General features: G+C 36.1%; 1 protein-coding gene across 7 annotated transcripts in view; it reads left to right on the forward strand.

Annotated features, from left to right (window-relative positions):
* FRY (FRY microtubule binding protein) overlaps nucleotides 1-23,910 on the forward strand; it is a 213,096-nt gene that overhangs the window by 44,231 nt on the left and 144,955 nt on the right. For 2 of the 7 annotated variants that reach the window (XM_081951783.1, XM_081951784.1), the window contains exon 1: nucleotides 3,189-3,757. The exons of 4 other annotated variants lie outside the window; for them this stretch is intronic. In XM_081951783.1, the coding sequence (XP_081807909.1) occupies nucleotides 3,688-3,757 (70 nt within the window). In that variant the 5' untranslated portion in view covers nucleotides 3,189-3,687. Of the gene's footprint in view, nucleotides 1-863; nucleotides 889-3,188; nucleotides 3,758-23,910 lie in introns of those variants that run through there. One more of the 7 variants, XM_081951785.1, reaches the window with a different exon arrangement.

The following is a 23,910-nucleotide window of genomic DNA, read 5'->3' on the forward strand; positions in this document are numbered from 1 at the left end:
CATGCTTGGACTCTCCAAGCAGCGCACAGGAGAAAGACCGTTGGCTTACCTGAACGGTCGTTCTCTGGGCGCTGCGGGAGAGTCCAAACCCACCCAGGGTTCGAGGATCCAGATCTAAAACTCTGCAGAGACTGGTTGAAGACGTCCTATTGAACCTTTCATTTTTAAAACTGACCTGCCAGAGGCAAAGGGGGCGTGGTCAAGGAAAAAACTCAGTCAGTCCTAGGGCAGTTAGGCTGTGTTAACCCATGCTTGGACTCTCCCGCAGCGCCCAGAGAACGACCGTTCAGGTAAGCCAACGGTCTTTTTCGTCCATTAACACATTTTCGTCATTTTCTTCTTGAAGTAAACCTAAACTCTGACATAGTTTTGTGCTGGTTAATAGACAAGAGGAAAACATGGTAAACTGGTTGTTTATACATACTTATAGTTTAATGACTCATCCCTGCGCTGCTCTAACATTGGTTTCTGAAGCCACTTGGGGGCAGCAGAGGAACATGTTTCTCATAGGAAAAAACAAATATAATAAGAATCCCATATTTTATCCATTCTAAGATTTGATATGGTATTTCAATTTCTCAATCATCAGCTTTGGTCTACTTGGGAAGGAGGTTGAGAATTTGTCTTTTTCTGATGTTTTTACAGGTTGAAAATATGCAAATCAGTATTCCCTTTTCCAGGTCATACAGGTAGTATTGCTGATTTGCATTTCAACTGGTAATTCCAGAGCAAGGCAGTTAATGTACACCGTATCATGTATGGCCAGTTTTGTGTGTTATGAAAGTACTTGTTAGTAGTATACTGGCAGATGCTATGAGGACAATTCTACTATAAATATTTTGATCAGAGGGCACGAGACAAAATGGTTCAGAAAAGAAATGGACATTAGTAAGTAATTTAAACTTTGGAGCAGACCTGGATAAATAAATTAAGTATTTAAGGTTGTTCTTTAAAAATGCATGAAAAGATGCCCTGGTCCTATGTCAAATTATAATAGAAAAGGACACTTTTTCATTCTAAATATAATTGTGCATTTTATTCTCCTCCAATTATAATGTTAATCAATACAGTAAATTTGCATTTTAATTTTACTAAACTTATTAGAAATTTTAAATTATATTATATTTTATCTGAAGTTTAATTGCTACTTTATGTGCTTAATATATTTGTACCTCTTCAATCTGAAAGCTTCTAGGTCAGGCTGTAGCCATCAATTAAAGTAATTTAAAATAAAAAAATGAGACAGGAAATTGCATAAGACCTTTAAAAACGGATCTGATTTCATACTGTTCTGAATTATACATCAATGTTGGCATCAAGGAAGTCATTCAGAGAGGAACAGGTTCTTCCCTGTTCACTAATAAGTCTAACTTTAGAACATGGGGCACAAAGAGCAAGCTTAACCTTTAAAATTTAGGAACAGGCTTTTTTCCAGATATACAAACTGCATCCATTAAGAGCTATTGTCAAAATTAGAAATGTTTTCAGAAGTGGATAGTGACACTAATTACGTTATTTAAAATTCAGCAATAATCATATTTGACCACCTGAGAAATCAGCTGAGATATCTCAGCATTCTTCAAGGGTAATTAAAAATGGATAAGAAATGACTGCAAGTTGGCAGATCCTGATTTTTCAAGTGTGTATTTTAGAGCCAGGGATGTTTGCAGAGTAGGTCAAAAAAGTCAAGATATAGGCCACAATGTAGTGATTGAAGCTCTGTCTCTGTAATGGGATGTGAGAATGACCTTGGGAGATAGGAGAGCGAGCCACAGACTAGGCAGTGGTCAGACAAGAGCAGCTGAGCTTCCAGAAAGAATGGGGGCATAGCAAATGTCTGAGAAGGACACCCCACCCCCAGTTTCTTGGACTGTAAAGATGAAGTGCAAGAGATGTACTTTCAGACTTGTAAGATTCTGTTAATATAAGCTTACAGAGTGTGCTTCTTGTCTCTACTTCTGCTGACATCAGTTTTGCAGGTGCTGCTTTTTGGAGTTGTGTCAGAGAGGGTTCTGGCAGTAATCAAAACGGGATATGAGGATTTTATAGTTTAATTCTATGAGGTATCACATATACTTGTGGTACATAAATAAAGGGTACTATTTATGGCTGATTGGATATACACTACCTTTAAATCAGTAGCAACAAGATATAATTGGTCTAACAGTCTAACTGATGGAATGGAAGAAATTTTCAGAGGGATAACTATGTTGTGCTTTTAGTCTAACACTCACTTGTGGCATTTTAAATACTACCATAATATACTGTACACTCTCTCTCTCTCTCTCTCTCTCTCTCTCTCTCTCTCTCTCTCTCCCTCCCTCCCTCCCTCCCTCCCTCTCTCTCTCTCTCTTCCCCCTCCCTCCTCCTCCTCTTTCCTCCCACATTATGTGCATGTGCATATGTAAACATATACATACACAATGTATGCATAGAATCTTGTCTATGGAAACATAGTTGCTCCTCATATGTAAAGTCCTCTATTTTTGCAAACAAATATTGCTTAATGACAATATTCCAGACACTGAAGCCCTGTACAAAGTGCCGATATGGGTACCCCATGGTCATCCAGTTCACAGTAGTGACAATTTTCAGGGCTCTGTTTTTGTAAAACATACCTTAATTTTGAGGGGGCAGGGGCGGTAATCAGAGTGTCAAGTCTCTTTGATTTCAGTACAATTTTCATTTGTGTGGTGGCCAACTTGGTACAGAAAAGGGACTTTGTAGCTTGGCCATATCCATGGACTAAGGGGCAAACATAAGAGGGGCTTTAATATAGTAAGCCATTATTCCGCTGGCTGCTGTCTCTTTAAATCTGACCCAAGACAAAATGGTATCAGCAGCCGCTCCGATTTGTCTGGTGCCGAGAGAGAAGAAGAAGAAGAACCCAAACAACTAAGGCAGCGCGGAGAAGCGCCGGGCAAAACCTGGGGGAGGGAGAGGAGGAGAAAAGAGGCACCGTCATTGCACCCTCTGGATGGGTGCAGTTTGGGCTTTACCGCAGCATGATGCAGTTGTTGAGAATTAGGCGTTGTTGTTGTTCTTGGGAGGGAAGCAGCTGACAAGGCGGCAGCAGCAGCAGCAGCAGCAGCTGGCATCAAAACAAAACAAAACCACTCCGGCTGGCTTCCCATCTTCCGTCCCGCGCGCCGCGGCTGCAAGAGAGGAGGGCCCTTGAAGCTCTTCTCGGTGGCGAATCACCGGGCCGCCCCGGCTGCTGCCTGGACTGCTGCGGGGCGTTTGGCAGGAAGAGGTGTTTTTCCTTCCGACCGCTCCTCTCTTAATACCCGGCAAGGAAGAAGAAGGAGACGGCGGCGTTCATGCAGCAGTAGCCGCCGCAGCCCGCAACAGCAGGAGCGCTTTAAAGCGAGCTGGTGGATGGTGAGAAGGGGCGCTTAGACTCTTCCCCGGGCTCCGTGCGATGGGCAGGCGGCATGCTCGGTGAAGGATGAGCCGAGGACAAGCGTCGCCCAGGCTGCTTCGTTTATTGTCCGCGGACGAGAGAGCAGCAGCTCCCGCTACTGCAGGAGCAAGCGCCCCTCAGGAGCGGAAGGAGAGGCTCTGCGGAGACTTCATTTCCTCTCCTGACCCCTCCGTTTACATCACTAACTGGTGACAGTCCCATCTCGCCGGCAAAGTACCTGCCGCTCCAGCTGCTCTCGGAGAATCTCCTTGTATGCCGCAACCATGGCCAGCCAACAGGATTCCGGCTTCTTTGAAATCAGTATCAAATATTTACTGAAATCCTGGAGCAATAGTGAGTGAGCTTCCTCCCTCTCTCTTTCCCCCCTCTTCTCCATCTCCTACAGAATTGCTGGCAGCATGGAGCCTGTGCATCCTTGCCTTGGGGCTGATAGCTTGGTGACCAAGGGATGATGTCTTTCTGTGGGGAGAAGGCTCCCATGATGTGCTTCACTAGCAAATCATAATTGTGGTTGTAATTATAGCTAGGGTTATAATCATCATCTTTAGAAGGAAGGTAGGCTTTCAGTTCCTACCTGGTTTTGCTGGGGTTTTACGAAAGACCTCTCAAGTTCATCTTCTGAATCTAGAAAAGAGCAGGGTGGCATGATTCTAGTTTACCATCCTTAAATGTTTTTGCTTGGGTTTGTGACTTTCATTTGTGGGGAGGATGGCTCTTCAACTGAATAGCAGCACTTGACATACTGTATTTTGTGTTTCTCCTACAGAGACAAACACAGGGGAAAATGACAAATCATCTTAATGTTTTTACATATTTACTGAATAATAGAGTAAGGTAGGAAGGATGGACTCCTGGTATAATAAACTACTCAGTATTCACATTCTTCCCCGCTTTTGTGGTTTTATTGCCTCCGTTATATTTGTGGTAAGTGACTGAACCAAACGAGAAAAATCCACAGTGTAAACAAATGGAGCTGGAGCTATGCAATGTTTGCAGAGGTCACTATTACTGATGGTAATTAAAGTGGCCCTTATTCTATTTTTTTATATGTAGGAAACATTCTTTATAATAAAGCTCAGTGAATGTAACTACTACTGTGAAGTTAATTAAAGCCTCTAGTCTGCCTACTTCGGTTCTTTTCCTAAGTGAAATTTCATTTGAGAAATGTGTCCTGTTCATGTCTACTTTATGGCAGCATACTTGAATGGTATCAGATTCTACCCACTTCTACACTGTGTGCATAATTATTAGGCAAGTGAGTATTTTGACCATAACATCATTTTTATGCATATTTTCCACCTCCAAGCTATATAAACACATTGGACATAGGCATATCGGGTGATTTGTATTTGTGTAATGAGGGAGGGTGTGGCCTAAGGAGATCAACACCCCATATCAGTGTGTGTAATTATTAGGCAGTGTCTTTTCCTCAGGCAAAATGGGCCAAAAAAGAGATTTAACTGACTCTGAGGCATGATCACAGAACCATCAGATGTTTTGTTGCAAATAGTCAACAGGGTCGCAAGAAACGTGTTGAGAAAAAAAGACGTGAATTAACTGCCAAAGATTTGAGAAGAATCAAATGTAAAGTTACCAGGAATCCATTATCCTCCAGTGCTGTCATATTCCAGAACTGCAACCTACCTGGAGTATCCAGAAGTATAAGGTGTTCAGTGCTCAGAAACATGGCCAAGGTAAAGAAGGCTGAAACCTGATCACCACTAACAAGACACCTAAGTTGAAACAGCAAAACTGGGCCAAGAAATATCTGATGACAGATTTTTCAAAGGTGGTTTAATGGACTGATGAGATGAGACTGACTATTGACAGACCAGATGGATGGGCCCGTGTCTGGATCAGTAACAGGCACAGAATTCCACTTCGGCTCAGATGCCAACAAGGTGGAGGTGGGTTACTGGTATGGGCTGGTATTACTCAAGATGAGCTAGTTGGATCTTTTCGGGGTGAAGATGGACTCAAAATCAACTCCCAAACCTACTGCCAGTTTTTAGAAGACACTTTCTTCAAGCAGTGGTATAGGAAAATGTCTGCATCTTTCAAGAAGACCATGATTTTTATGCAGGACAATGCTCCATCACATGCATCGAAGTACTCCACTGCGTGGCTAGCCAGTAAAGGCCTTAAAGATGAAAGATAAATGACATGGTCCCCTTCCTCATCTGATCTACATCCTATTGAGAACTTGTAGTCCCTCTCTTAAACAGGAGATTTACAGTGTAGGAAAACAGTATACCTCTGAACAGTAACTGGGCAGCTATGGTAGCTGCTGCACAAACAGTTGATCGCCAACAGTTCAGGAAACTGAGCAAGTCCATGAATGGAAGGCTTATGACTCATTGAAAAGAAGGATGGCTATATTGGTCACTGATTTTGTTTGTTTTTTGAAATATCAGAAATGTTTGTTTGCAAATTTTGAGTTGTCCGTTTATTATTTTCACTTTTAACACATGGAAATAAATGAGTGAGATGGGAGAAAATCATTTTTCATTTAGTTGCATAATAATCCTGCACACTAATAGTTGCCCAATAATTTTGCACACCTAGATATTTTTCTGAGAAAGCCAAAACCTCACTTTTGCTTTCTTAAATATTCAAGTTTGAGGTTTATTAACATTTTGTTTTGACGGAGAACACTGTAGTAGTTCAATAATAAAATTAATCCTGAGAAATACAACTTGTCTAATAATTTTGCACACAGTGTAAAGTGTGCAGTCTTTCTGGAAGGATACAGCTATTTTATATTATGTATAATTTATATACAGGCTATGATACATAAATGTGATATTGAAAAATTTACATATTTTAACATATAGCTTGTGGAGGCCATATCTTTCATCACTGCCATTTACTGTGTTTTAAATTTGTATATGAGATGAGATGCTGATTATTCAAATACAGATCTAAAATATGGCATAGAATCAAATGTATCAAGAATATCATTTGTGAATAATATTGAAAGGCACTAGTTTTATATGAATGTCTTAACCATAAAGTGAATAATATTGTAACAGTGGTAGCATTCTAATAATTCTAATCATCATTCTTGTGCACAGCATTAAAGCTTTGTTTCTGAGCTATTGTTAATTGATTTAAATAGAGGCTATAGCAGGATAGGAGAGAGAAATAAAAGTTAGTAGATTTTTGTTATGAACAGGTTCTGATTTTAAAATATATAGTATGAAAATGATGGCAAAATAGTTTTTAACTTATATAGTTTCTAATTTTAATGAAAATTAAATGATTATCGTGGCATGTATTTTCCATTGGGTTGAATAATTTTCATTAGCAATATAATTAGAAGTTATTCAGCTTAATTAAACATAAACTATATGTTAAAGTAAAATAAAAAAAATCAACAGAATTCACTGCAATTCTGTATAAACGTTAAATTAGTTATTATGAAACTTCTGTCATTCTATGGAACACTTTTCTCCCCCAGAGAATTTAAGATGTAAGTGGAGTTGTAAAAAAAAAAAAGAATCTGAGTACCAATGAAATGAAGAATTCATTCAAACTTGACTTCTGATTTATTTGCTTGAAATATAAGAAAACAAATTAAAAGCTACTTACGGTAGTTATTTCAAAAATTGGGGGTGGAAGAAAGTTGCTGCAAATAAGTTGAAGGATGTAGAACTTAGAATAGATTGTATATGGAAAGAATACATTCAACTTTCCTAGGATCAGGATTATTTTATGTGTAGGCCTTCAGCTTCTGGCAGTATTTAGTAGACCCCAGGGTACTCATAAAAACCAGAGTTAAACTCACTAGATTCCCTATCCTGGCTGTGGTATGAGAGGCTTTGATGTCACCTGTTTGAAAAACTATTGGTGAACTTGCTCATGCTTGAGTAGTAGTCTTTCTTTTAAAATAAGGCTTGCCTGGGTTTGGTGCCCAACCATTAGTATGTTTGCAAACAGAGGCACCAGGTCAAGCTACAGGGTTTGAAAGTCTTCACCTGCAGTTTTTTGGCTTGCTTTCCTTGTTTGTTACACCACCAAGTAGCACATTAAATACTTTTCATTAGAGACAGAATGTAAACTATTTTGATGTAGTAGTTAAGGCATCAGGCTAGAAACCAGGACATTGTGAGTTCTAAGCACAAAGCCTAAAGGTGAAGATGGTGTAGTCATTTTCTCTTAGCCCTAGGACGAGGTAATGACAAACCACTTCTGAAAACTCTTGCCAAGAAAATTGCAGGGATTTTTCCAGGCAGTCTCCAAGAATCAGACATGATTGAATGGAATTAAAAAAGGAGAGGTTGGACAGGACAGTATGGGAAGATCCTGAGTTTTAGAACAATAATTTTTTTAAAAAACCTAAACAAACTTTGTCATACAACTAGTGGTCTGTTTATCTACTGCCATGCATAGTTTTGCTAATATTGGATTGGATTGGATTTATTAGATTTATATGCCGCCCTTCTCCCAAGGACTCAGGGCGGCGTACAGCATTAAAAAACACATAGTACAAAAGTTAAAAGGAAATTAGAAATAGTCCAAAAAACAAATCCAATTTATATAACACTCACATTTTAAAAATTAAATAAAATTAACAGGCCAGGCCGGCTTGCTGGAAAAGCCAACTTTTTAGGGCGCGTCGGATGGACCGGAGGTCAGGGATTATGCGAAGCTCCGGGGGCAGTTCATTCCAGAGGGAAGGCGCTCCCACAGAGAAGGCTCTCCCCCTGGGGGTCACCAGCCGACACTGTCTGGCCGACGGCACCCTGAGGAGGCCAACTCTGTGGGATCGTACTGGACGGTGGGAGGCTATTGGCTATATCCAACTGATCACTTGGAAGAGATCATAATAAACTCTTCTGTTCTTCAGGATGGTTGCGAAAGAAATATTAGAAAGGTTTACATTTGTTTTTCATTAATTGCAATCTAATATTCTATCCATACTCTGAAATGTGATATAAAATAAAGAGCGGTTAACTCAAGTTGGAAACAGAAGTTTCTCATTTGCTACTTATAGCTCTGGGAAGAAAAGGTGAGAAGGATTGTGATACTTGCCAAGTCATGGTAAGTGAGATTGGAACTAGCTCAGTCTTTTTTCTTATTATTTGTTGCTGTAATTTAAAATACAATAGGATTGCATGAAAAAGAAAATTCCAGGATAAAGAACTGCTAAAAAAAATATCCTACAAAACTAATCCATTTAGAAAAAGAGACAAAATCTCATTGAAACACAAGATCAGAATTAAATTCAGGCTGAAAATAAAAATGAAAAGCATGCACTGATTGTTATTTTCTTTTACCTGAATTAAAAAAAAAACTGGCCATGGATGAATCCTTCAAAGAAAGCTGAGCATTTTCCAATAAACATTTTTAACTAGGGTTTTCCTTACCTTTTTTTTCTTTGTTCTTAGTGAATTTTTCTGTAGTTGAGCAATACTTGGTATTTTACATTTCAGGAGGGGGCTTAAAATGTTTATTTTCACAACACTTTAATGTTATTCTTTCAACATGCAGTATATAAGTTAAGATTTAATTTTAGATGCATTGCTTTTATTGCTTGTAAGATGCCCAGAGGCAATAAGCGGGTGGGTGGCAAGGATAAACATTTCCATGTAAATGAAAATGTACAGAGGAAATAGTTACTCCTAGAAATCTGTCACACTAAGTTGTTTGTTGGTCAAAACACATACAGTATTTAGGACCCACTGAATCAGAAAGTTTTGCTTAAAGATGTTATCTCAGCCATCTTCAACTACTCTGAGACTTATATTAATGTGTTTGTATATCCCAGAGTTAAAACACTGAGTCATCTTTATGTAATGGTTTCTTGAGGTCTTCTCTTGAAATAAGATACTATTGAATACATAGATTAATAGAACACTAGTGATAATTTGATTTGATATTGTTAAAAGGTTGATCTTAAAGCTATTACTTAACACTTTCAAATAAGACTTATGCTTATTTGTTTAAAACATTTAGATTACCACTCGTCTTGAACCAAATTCTGGGCAGCTCAAAACCTCAAAATAAAAACAATATTTAAGGTAAAATGAAAAACACTAAAACCAAAAGCACTTTGCATCATGGCTACGTTTTTCCATGCAGTCCAGGATAGGTTCCTCCCATACCAAACTCAGCTTATTCCAGTCCTGGGGGGGAGGGGGGGATACTGTTAACTGTGACAGATATTTCACACTTTGCACCATTAGGCTGGAGATTCAGCCTGCTAAGCATATTTTTTTTTTGAGTATGATTTAGCGAAGCATGTGACAATATGATGAATCAAGATTAGAGTAAGTGTTTGTTCAGTGGTATTTTTCATGGGAAAGCAAATCCAAAGTTTTAGGCGAAGTGTAGAATTTTTGGCCTTTAATTGCAGCCCTTATTTGAAAGATAAGGTGATCAAATTATGTGGCTAAAAGGCAGTGTGTTGAAAGATGTAAAAATGGTTTGGGGCGACCTTGTTGCAGAACGAGAGTTGTCAAGTGACCTGAATCTCGAAGATAGACAGAATTTGTGAAGTAAGCAATAACCATGTAATAAATAGTTTTTTTCTCTGAAAAAAATACCTAAGACTAGATGAAATGGGCTTATAAATTTCCATTTATACTTCCTTCTTAAAGCATAAACCTATGCTAATTTGTTGTATTTATCAATTATTTTATAAAATAGAATTAAAAAATATATCTGGCATATTTACTAATAAACGTTTCTCTACACAGTACAGTATTTGTTTCCCCCCCCAAAATATGTAGTTTAGTGGTGCACTTGAATAATCAGGAACAATGTGATATCAATCAGTGCAATTTGGTTTGGCTTTGTGTACTTATTCCTATGTGTATTTATTCCTGTAAACTTGATTAGGCTAATTTATTTGTGATACATTAGTTTGATATGCAAAAGATTTTCCTGGGATAGAACACAGGAACAACCCAGATATATAGAGCAGAGTTAAACTTAAAAGTGACTATAAAAAACAAGCATGCACATGAGCATATGCACATCTCAACCTGCAATATCATATAACATACTGTGATTTGCTATGAATGAAACAAAAGAAATTAATCTTTCAGTAAAATATAGGGCTTTAAAAAAAATAAATACTGTTCTATTATCAAAAATAAGAAAAGTCAATATTTAATTTAAACACTCACACATATCACATTATAATTTGTTTGGACATTTGGTCCCATGATTATTAAACAGAAGGTACACAAGTTCATTCAGATCTCCACAATACGCTCCATGATACTAAAATTAGTTCACATTGCACATGCATCATGTAGTAATGTGGGCCTTACTTGTATGCTCTAGGATATATCCTCAAGACAGTGTATCTAAGGAGACCCCAAAGGATGGTCTTTTCTACCATGATAGCCCCCACTTTGGAATATCATTCCCTGTCCCTCCAAGATCAGATTTGCCTCAATCCTGCTGGCTCCTGCCATCAAGTCTTGGGCGCTCATAATATGGTTGAGCCAAGATGCAACTGGACTTTCTTCTTTTTCTTCGAATTCGTTTTGCTTTTTATCCAAGAAGCTTCTTCAGCAAGAAAGTCCAGTTGCCTCTTGAAAAAGCACCTTTGGGACAACCATGACCTGGATGACTGAGAATCCCCATAGACATTTAACTATGCACTATTACAATTCTGTTAAGTCCTCGTCACGTTGGTTGTGATTTTAATGAATTGTGTTGCTGTTACTCTTCTTAAGTTTACATTTTGATCTAAACATAAAATCAAATGAATCAAAGAGAAGAATAAATTATTGCAGCAGAGCAACTTGTAAATGCTGAATGTAGTTCAATTTTGAAATATTTAGTCTCTCTAACGAATTTCATTTTACACTTAATAATGTTATATATTGCACTCACCACACCATCCCTAATGCTATGAAGAATTCAATGGAAAATGTTTTGGAATCTCTTCTGTCTCATTTTAGTGGTTCTTGACTTTATCTATACTTTCATTGAGCTCCTTCTTCCTTATTATGCTACAGGTTTTCACACAGTCCTATGCTTCTCATAGAGTTACCCTAGTTCTATGTTTACGATGGCACTTGACATCATTGCCATTGATAAGCTATGCAATTGTAAAATGCAACCCCACTTGATAGCCACAAGATATTGCAAGGATTTTAAGTATGTCTTGACTTTTAAGAAATGTGTCTGAAGTATTCTGCGTGAAACTCATAACGGGATGTGTGTGTGATTTCCTTGTTTGTTTGATTTGACATTTTACAGGTTTCTATTAAAAAACCACAAGAACATGTTGGATGCTGCAATTTTATATAAACTTGTTTTTATAAAGACTAAAGAGAGAATTGGGGAAGTTATATTTTGGATCAACGGTAGCTTCTGTATAATCTTCAAGGGCAATCCAATGTAAAATGAATTACTGTAATCCATACAAGAAATTAGAGGAATGTGAGAACTCTTGCAGTAGGTAAGGAATGGTTGGTGCACCAGCCAAAGCTGGACAAGTGTTTTCCTTGCCTCAGCTTCCATCTGGTATTTTAGGAGGGGCTGGATGTCCAGGACGACTTTCAAATTGTGAGGTTATTCTCCATCGGTGAGCATAAGAGTAAAGACAAAATTAGCAGACTTATGGAGATAATAGGAGGAGAAAGGAGTGTTAGGTATGTTTGCCATTTTGAGTATTTATAATTTTTATTTTATAAAAATAATGAATGTGAGATAGATAGATAGATAGATGATAAAGAAAAGCAACTCAATTTAATAATAATATGACTATTAAACCGAAGAGGATATCATAGATGTCACAATCCCCTTAAATAAATTATATTTCCTGCATAAAGAAGTTAATACTCAATTCTTCCTAAACTTAAATGTCCAATAAAAATATTGTATTGCTTAATATGCTCATTTTGGGATTATGATACAATTGAACTGTTAAAATGGCCTACAGTATTTCAATTTTTTCATCCAACATTCTTGCAAATTACCATTATCTATCTTAGTAACATTTCAGCTGTCTGTAAAAATAAATTGTACTTTTAGAAGCTCCTAGAACACATTCCAATAATACTTTAGGAAGTTCAGAAGTTGCTAACACCAGATGCATATTATGAAATTAAAACCTGTCTTATGAATATGACTGTGGCCTTTGTTATTCACATGAGTTCTGTTCCAGGCCAAAAGCATGAATAATACGAGCACGGATAATGGGTTTGTAGAAAAAAATATTTTGCACATGCCTGTCATTTTGCATATCCATAAAATAAAATAAAATATATAAAAAAACACGAATACATGTAATTATTTACCTTAGACACCAAGATCTAGGATATATTTTCTAACCAGAGATAATTAATGCCATTTTCCCTGCTATTCAGTAGCATTGCTAGGTGCTTCTATATATTTTTTCTCTGATAGACAAACCAAGGTTAATTCAGTATTCCTGGGTTTACTCAAAGTAATTAATGACTACAGTTCATGTCTACATGAAAGCAGCAGTCTCAGGCATATAGACAACAGCTGTGTACACCTGGTTCTCAGAATGGAATGGAATTGCTCTTCTGAGAAAATCTGGCAAAATGATTGTTATAGCATGGAATTTTTGCATGACTCTTAGCAGAAACATTCTTTGCATATATTCCATTACATATTGCACTGTACTTATTTACTTTTTATTTAATTTATTTAATAACCTCACTCGTTAAAAGCTTGACATTAAATTACTAATAAGTATAGAAGTAATCAAGCTTCATGATTATTTCTACTTCTTTAAATAGCTGAATTAAATCAATGTCATAATTTTAAGGAGGATTGTCAAAACATTTGTTATGAATCATTCTGTTTGTCAGGTATCTTAACATTACCTGAATTCTTAACAGTTTCATAAAAATAACCTTTTCTGACCACGAGTTTCCCTAGATTATATTTTCATTTCTATAAACGAAAACCTTCATAGATTTTCAAATTATTTAAATTATTCAGGAACAAGTGTGTTTAACATTCCTGGCTAAGGAAGTTGGAATGCATTGTACTACTTTCTGTACAGACACTTCAAGAAGAATTAAGACCAAGAACTAAGAAATTCTCATTAAAATATTTATACTAAACTTTTAAATAAAACTAATATTTGCCATACAAATAGAATGGAAAAGAGAACTGAAATATTACAGCAATCAAAACGTGTTCTAATAGAGGAAAATAACTAAAGAATCATGAAAGCATCCGGCAGTTATTTGCAAATTAAGAAATGCATTCCTGATATACTTCCTTCAGTGTATTTTCTTCACTGTACTTCAGCTATGCTTCCAAAGCCCTTTTTTTCTTCTTCAACCATCTGACATACTTGCAACATTCCATGCCCCACCCATTTTCCTTGGTAAATAATGTCAAGGATGAAGGACATGATTCATTGTCACTTAGGGTTTCCTGCTTAAGCAGACCTAGAAGACCCCCAAGGTCCCTTCCAACTCTATTATTCTCTTCTTTTCTTTTCTTTTCTCTTCTCTTCTCTTCTATTATATGCTATTTTTCTGGTCTTCCTATCCAAGGCTTTTGTTCTGCTTGAATCCAGTCCAGTATTCTAGCTGTGTATCTAATGACCGGAATTGTGCAGGTGTTAATTGTCTTGATGATATTTCTTCCCCTGAAATTGGACTTTTAAGATCTTCTTCACTCACATGATGTATTCATTTCTAACCTTTTTCTTGACTTCAGTGTGCTTGATGTTATCAGTTTGAAGGATGGCCAGTATTTGTAGTGATGTTATTTCCATAGGGCATCTTGATTCCTTCAGTTTTCATTATTTTTCTCCATTTGATGGTTATTATTTATTTGTATCCCACTTTTATTATATATGCTGGCCTTGTTGTATTCGGGTCTTTTCCGGTGTAAGATTGAGATTGTCTTGGCAATGTTTCAGCGAGGTCTCACTCTCACTTGCCATCTTCAGGCTGGTGTTTTCGGATATATATATATATATGACTTATATGGCTGGTGTTTTCGGTCATATATATATGACTTATGACCAGTCGTCTGTGTTCTGGCCCTGCAGTCACGTGATTATAATTCAGCCACTTGCAACTTTCCTTGCTGATTTTCCACAAGCAAGGTCAATGTGGAAGTCAGAAGATTATAAGTCACTCTGGAAAGTCACACTTCTGCTGCCATTTTTTACCATGGTAATACTCCTTCCTCGCTTCTCTGCACTTCATAGCACTCTTCCATCTGCTATCCTATTTGTGAGCTGCCTAAGGAAAGACTTATTGCGATGGGACTTGCTAGTCCCTGCTGACTTCCCCACTGACTTTTGCTTGTTGGAAGCTGGCAGGAAGTCACAAGTCGTGGTCCTTGCTTAACAAACTGCAATCCTCACTTAATGATGGCAACAGGGACTGCCAGTGGTGCTGCCACTAAGTGATGCACTCATGTAACATGTTTTATGACCACATTGTGATTGGTTGTTAGAAATCCAAATATAAATTCCAGTTCCATATATTCTTGGTTTTGCCACAGTTTTGACTTCATGAAATCCATTGCAATAGCATACCTTGATCATAATAGCCAAGCTTTCTTGATGTCAAGCAGAAATGTGTGATTTGTGTTTCTTGGGGAGATTAAAAATTAACATAGTATGAAGGAATTATACTATTATACAAACATTATAATTATATTATACAAAATTATACAAATTTAAGTCTTATATATGATTCTCTCGGATACACATTTTTTCTCCTTGTCTCAGTCTTACCACTTGTTGCTTTTGGGGATATAATTTGAATTGTGAATTATTATTCCTGAGCTTGGGTATCCTTGATGCTCATTCAGCCTTCTTGCCTCCCACCCAAATCTTCCTTCTGTCCTGCCCATCGTCTGTCCTGTTCAGCTTTCCTCTGACTTTCATTTCACTTGCACTTTCTATCTTTGGCAAGATTGCATTAGTGGAAGTTTAATAAAATATTTCTTGATTAATGTCTATTAAGTACAATATCAATTAATGATCTAAAAGGCAGTATATAAATATATAAATAACAAATCACATAAAGAGAATATAGATAGTTTTTTTTCTGGATTCAGGAGTAAAACTATCACCTATTATGAATTATTCATCCACAGTGAATAAACCTAATTATAGGATCTCTTGTTGGATAAAATGCCAACATTCACTTCAAGGCTGCAGTTTAGCAATTTGCTGTCCATGTTATTTTGAGTCCCACAGCTGCTGAACTGTTTTGATTGTTTCAGCGGATCAACAGCTCAGCATCTGTTAATTTAGAAAAGTGTTTTAACCTGAATGCCTACTCTAAAGCAAAAACAGCTGAATACAGTTTTAATACTGTAGCCTTAGACATGACCTATAATGCTCTTCAGGTGAGTTACATGAAACAGAAGCTGAAAAAGTAGTCAAGTCAGGCTGGGAAAAGATCTGGAGTCGAAAGCAAAGTATGATTTGGAAAGTGCCTAAGCACCCACATAGCACCTGTTGGTGAAGCAGCTGTGTCTTTTCCTGGGGTCATGTATGGGCTGTCTTCCTGGTGAAAGGGGGCCAAACAAGTTATTTCACAAGAAAAAAAAACTCAGGAACACCTCGCATGCTCCAATTTGAGAAATATTAGATATTCATTTTTGAATAGGTATACCTAGAGGTCGATTCATGCCTATAACTTTATTAGCATGTTTCCATCCGTCTTCGGTTCCGTTTGTTCTCTTTCCATACATTTCTATGTAAGTGAAACGTCACAAAACCTATGAAGAGCATCAAAGTTTCTTCTACCGAATGCCTGATAAATTAACATTCTACCTTAGGTTAGCACCATTAATATCAGTGGTTGTTAGTATTGATACAGCAATCATAGATAAAGGAAGGTTTCGATTCTAAAAGCAAACATGGGATTCATTTGATTCTCCCAAATGTCAAAAATGCAAACTGTTGTTGAAAGAAGCAGACTGTGAGTTCTTGACAGGGGATGGCATAGATTATGACTGTAGGAGAAGTGAAATATAATATATACATTTTTAAATATACAATACAAAATTAAACTTTCATTCATGTGCCTATCTCATAATTTGTGTTTGCATTTACTTGAACATGAAAAATGATTTTTTTCCCCAGAAGCACCATAGAGCTGATCTCATGATACCAGGAATAATAATTCATTATGCCAAAATAGCATGTCATTGTGCCTGTTACAAAGTGATGTCCCAATACAAATGTTCTCAAGGGGCATGTGATGTTTATTGTTAATGATCTATACAAGTTGTTTGTTTTATTTACACAGTGCTTCACATTGTTTTATTTTCATGTCAGCTAAACATCACTAATAATATACAAGTTTTAAATTCTCATTTGTTGACTGATTACTAATTATTGATTTGCTGGAAATCCCTCATTTTGGGGAGAATGCCTAACCACTTCTGCAATGAAGCAAATACTTAGCTGCATCTTTAAAAGAAGAACTAAAAGGTGGGTACAAAGAATGGGAACATTTTGGAAAAAAATGCAGCTTTTTAATTTCTGTGGGGTTTATAAAGAAATGGCCAGAGGTTTGTAGTATACAGTATAAAAAGTAGAATTTATCTGGATTGCCAGAAGATGATTTTGTATTTGTTTGACTCTTATAACTTTCTGGTTTTAGAACAATCTAAGAAAGGCATTGAAAATGCAGTTTAAAATGTTCAAGATTTTAGCTAATTTATCATATGACAAAATGTTATGGAGATTTCTACTGTTTTACCTAGGGTGACTAGTGAGACATACATGAAGAAACTTCTTATTGCTGGAGCTTTTCTACAGGTTGTACCAAAGGTCAGACCCATAGACCAATCACAAAAAGTTGTATTAAGTTTTTTTTTTCAGGGAAAATGTTACAGTAGTTGGGAATGCATGAATCAAATGAATAAGTAATTGTTTAAAAGAAAATGGCAGCCAATTAGATAGAATAAGTTGTCTGTAGGGGTCTGACTTTTGATACCCCTGAAAATTTGTTTTCTCTTTCACCTTGGACTCAGCAGCAGAACAAAAGGGTGAGGAAGTGGATGCTGTTCTTTCATTGTCCTATCTCTGGCACTGCTTCACTTAGAGAGCACGTAAGCAATAGTAAAGAAAAGGTAGCAGAACAAAATTACAGTGTTCTAGACATTGTTAGCAAACTTTTTACATATACTTAGGATGCTAAATTTTAATAGAACCACAAACCAAGCTGTTCTAATGCAGGTCTATAGCAGTGTACAACAACAACAACAACAACTGCATGCTAAATCTAGAGTATATTTAGACTGGTACAATAAAGGTAAGGTTAATATAGATTTTAAAAATCATTATGTTAGACGTGCCATATTGAGAGTATGGAAGATATTTAAATGCAAGAGGAACCTGAAAACTCCTTTATGGCTCTCAGCACAAGAAACTTTATAAATGAGAAATAATGATGATGATGATAATGATGATGATGATACCTAGGATGCTGTTAGCAACCTGTATCAACCATCAGTGCCAGTTAATAATATTTGTGATACATTTTTAAATGTTCAGTTGACTGAGTTTCATGTTTAATGAATAAAGTTTAATAATAATAATAATAATAATAATAATAATAATAATAATAATAATAATAATAATAATAATAATTCGGTTGGAATTGAAGATCAAAAAATTTCGTGCAACTTGAAGAACCTAAGGCAAGGTCAGCTAAAGAACAAGCATGTCAAAAGCAGCCTGGAAGCAAGATACGATTTAGAGAATAAGGAGATTGCGGTAGTAATTGAAGAGCTGAAACAGAGGGTTATTGCCATTGCTGAAAAGATTAAACAGTATGAAAATTGAGTAACTCAGTTCAAGGAAAACTCACAGTTCAGAGCAAATCAGCACCAGTTTTATAAGAGCTTAGAAAATGGAGATGGAGTAACAACAAATGAAAAGCCTGATAAAGAGAAAGCTCTGAAATGCTGGAAGAATTTGTGGGAAAACAACAAGAAGCACAACAGAAATGCAGAGTGGATCAAGCAGGTTGTGGATTCTACTAAAGTGCATAAAATGGAAGATGTGAAAATAACAAAAGAAATGGTGCAAAGGTAGTCAAGAAAAGTGAAGAATTGGAGTGCACCTGGACCAGGTGAGCTATATGGTTTCTGGCTAAAGGCACTTATAAGTATGCACGAAAGATTGGCAGCCCAAATGAACCAGATCTTAAAAACACCTGAAAATGATGAATGGATGACAACTGGAAGGACATTTTTGATCCAAAAAGATAAAGAAAAAGAAAAGGACCCTGGAAACTATAGGCCAATCACCTGTTTGCCAACAACATACAAGCTCCTTACTGGTATCATTGCAAACCAAATTTACGGATACTTGGAAGAAATGACTTGCTTCCTGTAGAACAGAAAGGATGCTGCAAAAATTCAAGAGAAACAAAGGACCAACTGCTGATTGACAAGCTAATCCTAAAGAATTCAAAGAAAAGACGAACCAAGCTGTTCGTGGCTTGGATAGACTATAAGAAAGCATTTGATTCAGTTCCCCACAGCTGGATCAAGAAATGCCTGAAAATCTTTGGCATCAGCAGCAACATACAAAAATTCATGGAAACTTCAATGAACCTCTGGAAAATGAAGCTTATGGCTAATGGAGAAGAACTGGATGAAGTTGAAATTAAACGAGGCATTTTCCAGGGTGATTCCCTTTCACTCCTACTTTTTATACTCTCAATGCTACCACTGAGAACCATTTTGATGGTTGTGGATACGAACTTGCAAAGAAAGGACTGAAAATTTCACACTTGGTGTACATGGATGATTTGAACCTGTTCGGTAAAACAAAAGCTGAACTGAATTTATTAATTGAAAGCACAAAAGAATTTAGCCAAGACATTGGTATGCAGTTTGGTATTGACAAATGTGCAACAATGGCAACCAAGGCAGGCAAGGTCCTAGAAGATGGTGGAATACAACTTGAGAATGAAGAAATGATAAAGGCAGTAAAACCAGAAGAAGGCTACAAGTACTTGGGGATTTTAGAGGCCTCTGACTTAATGCATAATAAAGCCAAGGAATTAACCTCAGCCAAGTACATTCAACGAATTCACAAGATATTAAAATCCAAACTGAGTGGAGGAAACATCATAAAAGCCATAAATACCTGGGCTATACCTGTAATTCGATACTCTGCAGGAATAATTGACTGGACCCAGATGGAGTTGGACAATTTGGACAGAAAAACAAGGAAGCTTATGACAATGAATCATGCTTTGCACCCTAAAAGTGATGTTGACCGATTGTATCTGCCAAGAGCAGAGGGTGGTCTAGGACTCCTACAAGTAAAGCAGACTCTGGAAGAAGAAAGACACAGCTTGAATGATTACATCCAGAAAAGTGAAGAACCAATGATTAAGGAAGTAAATAAAGGAGGTCTTTTGAAGACAACTAAGTTAAAAGCTGAATATAAGAAAGAAGTAATTGATAAGCGAGCTGAAAATTGGAAAAGCAAAGCTATGCATGGCCAATACTTGAAAAGTTTTGAAGGCAAAGCTGACCAAAAACTAACTTGGAACTGGTTAAGATCAGGAGTACTGAAAAAAGAAACAGAAGGCTTTATTTTGACAGCTCAAGAACAAGCCTTAGTCACAAATTTCATGAAGGCAAAAATTCAACATGTGACCACCAACAGCAAATGTCACCTCTGTAATGAGAAAGATGAGGCAGTCGACCACTTGATCAGTGGGTGCAGCAAAATTTCACAAACTGACTAGATTATTCACTGGAAATTGTGCCAAAAGTATGGATTTGAGTACAGCAAAAACCACTGGGACCATCAGGTTTAGAAGGTTTTAAAGAATGAGAAAGTCAAGATCTTGTGGGACTTCAGATGAAAGGGGAAACATACAATACCGGAAAGAGGAAGAAAATATATAATACAGAAATTTTTTGAGAAACTGTACAGCAAAGAAAATATATTACAAGACAATGTCAAACAATACTTAAATAAAAAGAATCTATATGAAATTGAGGAAGAGAAAAGAGAAATGCTAAACAAAAAAATCACAGTGACAGAATTAACGCAAGCATTGAAGAGACAAAAAAATAATAAAACACTGGCCCAGATGGTATACCTGTAGAATTTTATAAAGCCACGCAAGAGCAGACAGAGATAGTGATTTTAGATCTATTTAATGAAGCTCTTACAGAAGCGAAACTACCAAAATCATGGAGGGAAGCATATATAACATTGATACCCAAAGAAGATTCGGACCATCAACAAATAAAAAATTACAGACCAATCTCTTTACTAAACACAGATTATAAAATTTTTACATCAATAATGGCAGAGTGAATTAAAAAAATATTAAATGAAATCATTCACGCAGATCAAAACGGCTTCTTACCAAAACACCAGTTAAAAAACAATATGAGGATAATTATAAACACATTAGAATATTATGAAGAGAATCCAGGAAAACAAGTTGCACTGGTCTTTTTAGACACGCAAAAGGCCTTTGATAACTTCAAATGGCATTTCATTATCACACAGTTAAAAATGATGAGATTTGGAGAAAAATTTATAAAAATGATAGAATCAATTTATTCGGCTCAGACAGCAAAAGTAATAATAAATGGTGACATTACAGAAGAATTTAAAATATGGAAAGGAGTGAGACAAGGTTGTCCATTATCACCTTTATTATTTATACTAACACTGGAAGTTCTACTAACAGAAATTAGAAACAATCAAGAATTAAAGGGATTAAAAATTAAAAAAGAGGAATATAAAACACAGGCCTTTGCAGATAATATGGTATTTATATTAGAGGATCCATTAAAATCAGGAATTAAATTAATTCAAAAAATAGAGGAATTTGGTAAGATAGCGGAACTTAAAATTAATAAGAACAAAACAAAGATCATCACGAAGAATTTCATCAAAAAACAAGAGCAAGGAATTTGGCTGACAGGGAAATGCTCAACAATTAGGGAAGATAATTATGTTAAAATGATTCAGAAAATTAAGAAAGATCTGGAAAATTGGAGGAAACTACAAATATCATTAATGGGAAGAATTGCCATCGTTAAAATGAATATACTACCAAAAATTTTTATTTTTATTTCAAGTGGTACCGATTAGCCTAGGGAAAAACTTTTTTATAGATTTAAACAAATCAATTGCACATTTTATTTGGTCAGGGAAAAAATCCACGAATTAAATTAAAATTGCTAAAGGATAGTAGAGAAAGAGGAGGATTTGGACTTCCAGATTGGGAGCTTTATTATCAAGCAGCGGCTCTCACCTGGATAAGGGACTGGATCAATCTAAAAAACAAGATTACTAACAATAGAAGGTTATAATTTGGAACTGGGTTGGCATGCCTTCATCTGGGATGGGAAAGACAAAATTCATAGCTATTTCAAAAAACATTTAATTAGAAAAGCTCTACTACAAACTTGGTTAAAAATCAAAACAAAACACTACAAGAAAATCCCAATCTGGCTATCCACCATGGAAGCTCTGATATACCCGAACGTATTGGACATAAACAAGATAATAAGATATAAAGCTATATTAGACAACCAAGAAAGACTGAAAACAAGGCAAGAATTGAAAGACCAGGGAATATAGGCTGGTGGCCCTATTTACAAATACAGGCAAGGTATAAAAAAGACAGGGAAAGGGATGGATTCTATAAGGAGCCACAAGAGCTGGATAAAATTCTTCAGGGGACCGAAGAAAAATTGATTAAAAAAATATATCACTATTTATTAAAATTCAAAATGGAAGAAGAAAATGTGAAAGAAACGATGATAAAATGGGCGATAAATTTTGGGTATAGTATAGAATTGGTGGAATGGGAAAAAATTAGGGAAATAAATTACAAATTAACGATGGCAACGACATATAGAGAAAACATGTACAAGATGTTCTACAGATGGCACCTTCCACCCACTAGAATTGCTAAAATGTTCCCGGAGTGTTCACCTATCTGTTGGAAATGCAACCAACAACATGGAACCTACTACCACATGTGGTGGACATGCACATCTGCGAAAAAGTATTTGGAAAAAATTAAAGATTGGCTAGAGGAGATTACTAAACACCAAATTGCCCTAAAACCTGAATTATATTTGTTATGAATTATAAAAGGAAATTATGAAAAAAATATTAGATACTTAATTCTAGACATAATTACGCAGCGAGAATTACATTCACTCAAAACTGGAAAAATTATTATACACCAACAGAAGAAAATATAATAAAAAAAAATATTGGAATGTGCAGAGATGGATAGGCTCATGAAAAAACTAAAAGAGAAAGAAGAATCGGAATACTACTCTGTATGGGATTTATTGTATAATTGGCTAAAGGAAAGGGGGGGAGGGGAGGAAGCAGGAAAGCTAAAAAGAAAGGAAGAAAGATTAACAAATCAATAGACAACTACAAAACTGGAAAATGATTAAAAGATAGAAATATGAGATATCTATACCAAATAAATATTATACAAAACGACTTAAATGTGGTAAAAATTGTTATATATAGAATATATAGATTATTATATATAGAATGAAAAAAATGTATGAAATAATGTAAATGCACAAATATATAAAGCTATATAAAATAAGAGACTTACTTGTATAGATTAAAAAAATCACAACAGATATGTTAAAAAATGTAATGTGTTGCAAAGATGTGACGTTTGTACAAACAAAATAAAATATTTTTTAAAAAAAGTCTCCGTCTTTCTCTCTCAGGCCTTTTGCCTTCTTGATATAAAATGTATTTGCATTATCAGTTAAACCTTTCTGTATATATAGTTGCATCATCTATTAAAAATAGAGGCAGGTTCTTATCAGATATTGGTTGGCAGTATTCCATTCACACCAGCTGTCTCATAAGATTCACATTTTGTACTTTTGAATTATATTTAGCCACTGTAAATTAATATTTAATAAGTGTAAAAGGCAGTGTAAGTTTCATTTTTCCATAATAAATCCATATATTTTTGCAGAATTGTTAATGATTCTTGAGATTCTGCCAAACGTTTGCATATTTGATGCAGTGTCTCTTATTGAGTATATCTTGGTGAGATTCGCTATGTGCATATAGTACATGTTTTCAGAAAATGGTTTTAGGCAGTGGATGAGACTTTGTATTTACGGTAGTTTCTTTGGGTTGGTTGTATTGTAATAAAAGTCTTAATACAGCTATAGGAAGTTAGCAGCTTCCCCCCCTCCTGGAGGAATGAAATATTTTATGAAATATTAAAAAGGCATAATATTATATTTCCCTGGATGAGAAAAGGAAAAACATGTTTTAAAGACAAAGCAGCTCCCTATAACTCCCTGCCCCCATCTTCAGCTCCAGGGTGATGGGATTAAGACTTGGTCCTCAGGATATGATAGGAGTAGCCCTCTACCCATCTAGCAACAGAACTCACCACAGGGCACCTGGGGAGATTATATCAAGGTTCAACCAGGCCTGGGACACAGACAGCCTACAAAGTTAGCTAAGACCACCACCCCCGGGAGTCTGACAGCCACAGGAACAGGAA

Source organism: Natrix helvetica (genome assembly GCF_964273705.1).
Source record: "Natrix helvetica genome assembly, chromosome: 4".
Classification (NCBI taxonomy): Eukaryota; Metazoa; Chordata; class Lepidosauria; order Squamata; family Natricidae; genus Natrix; species Natrix helvetica.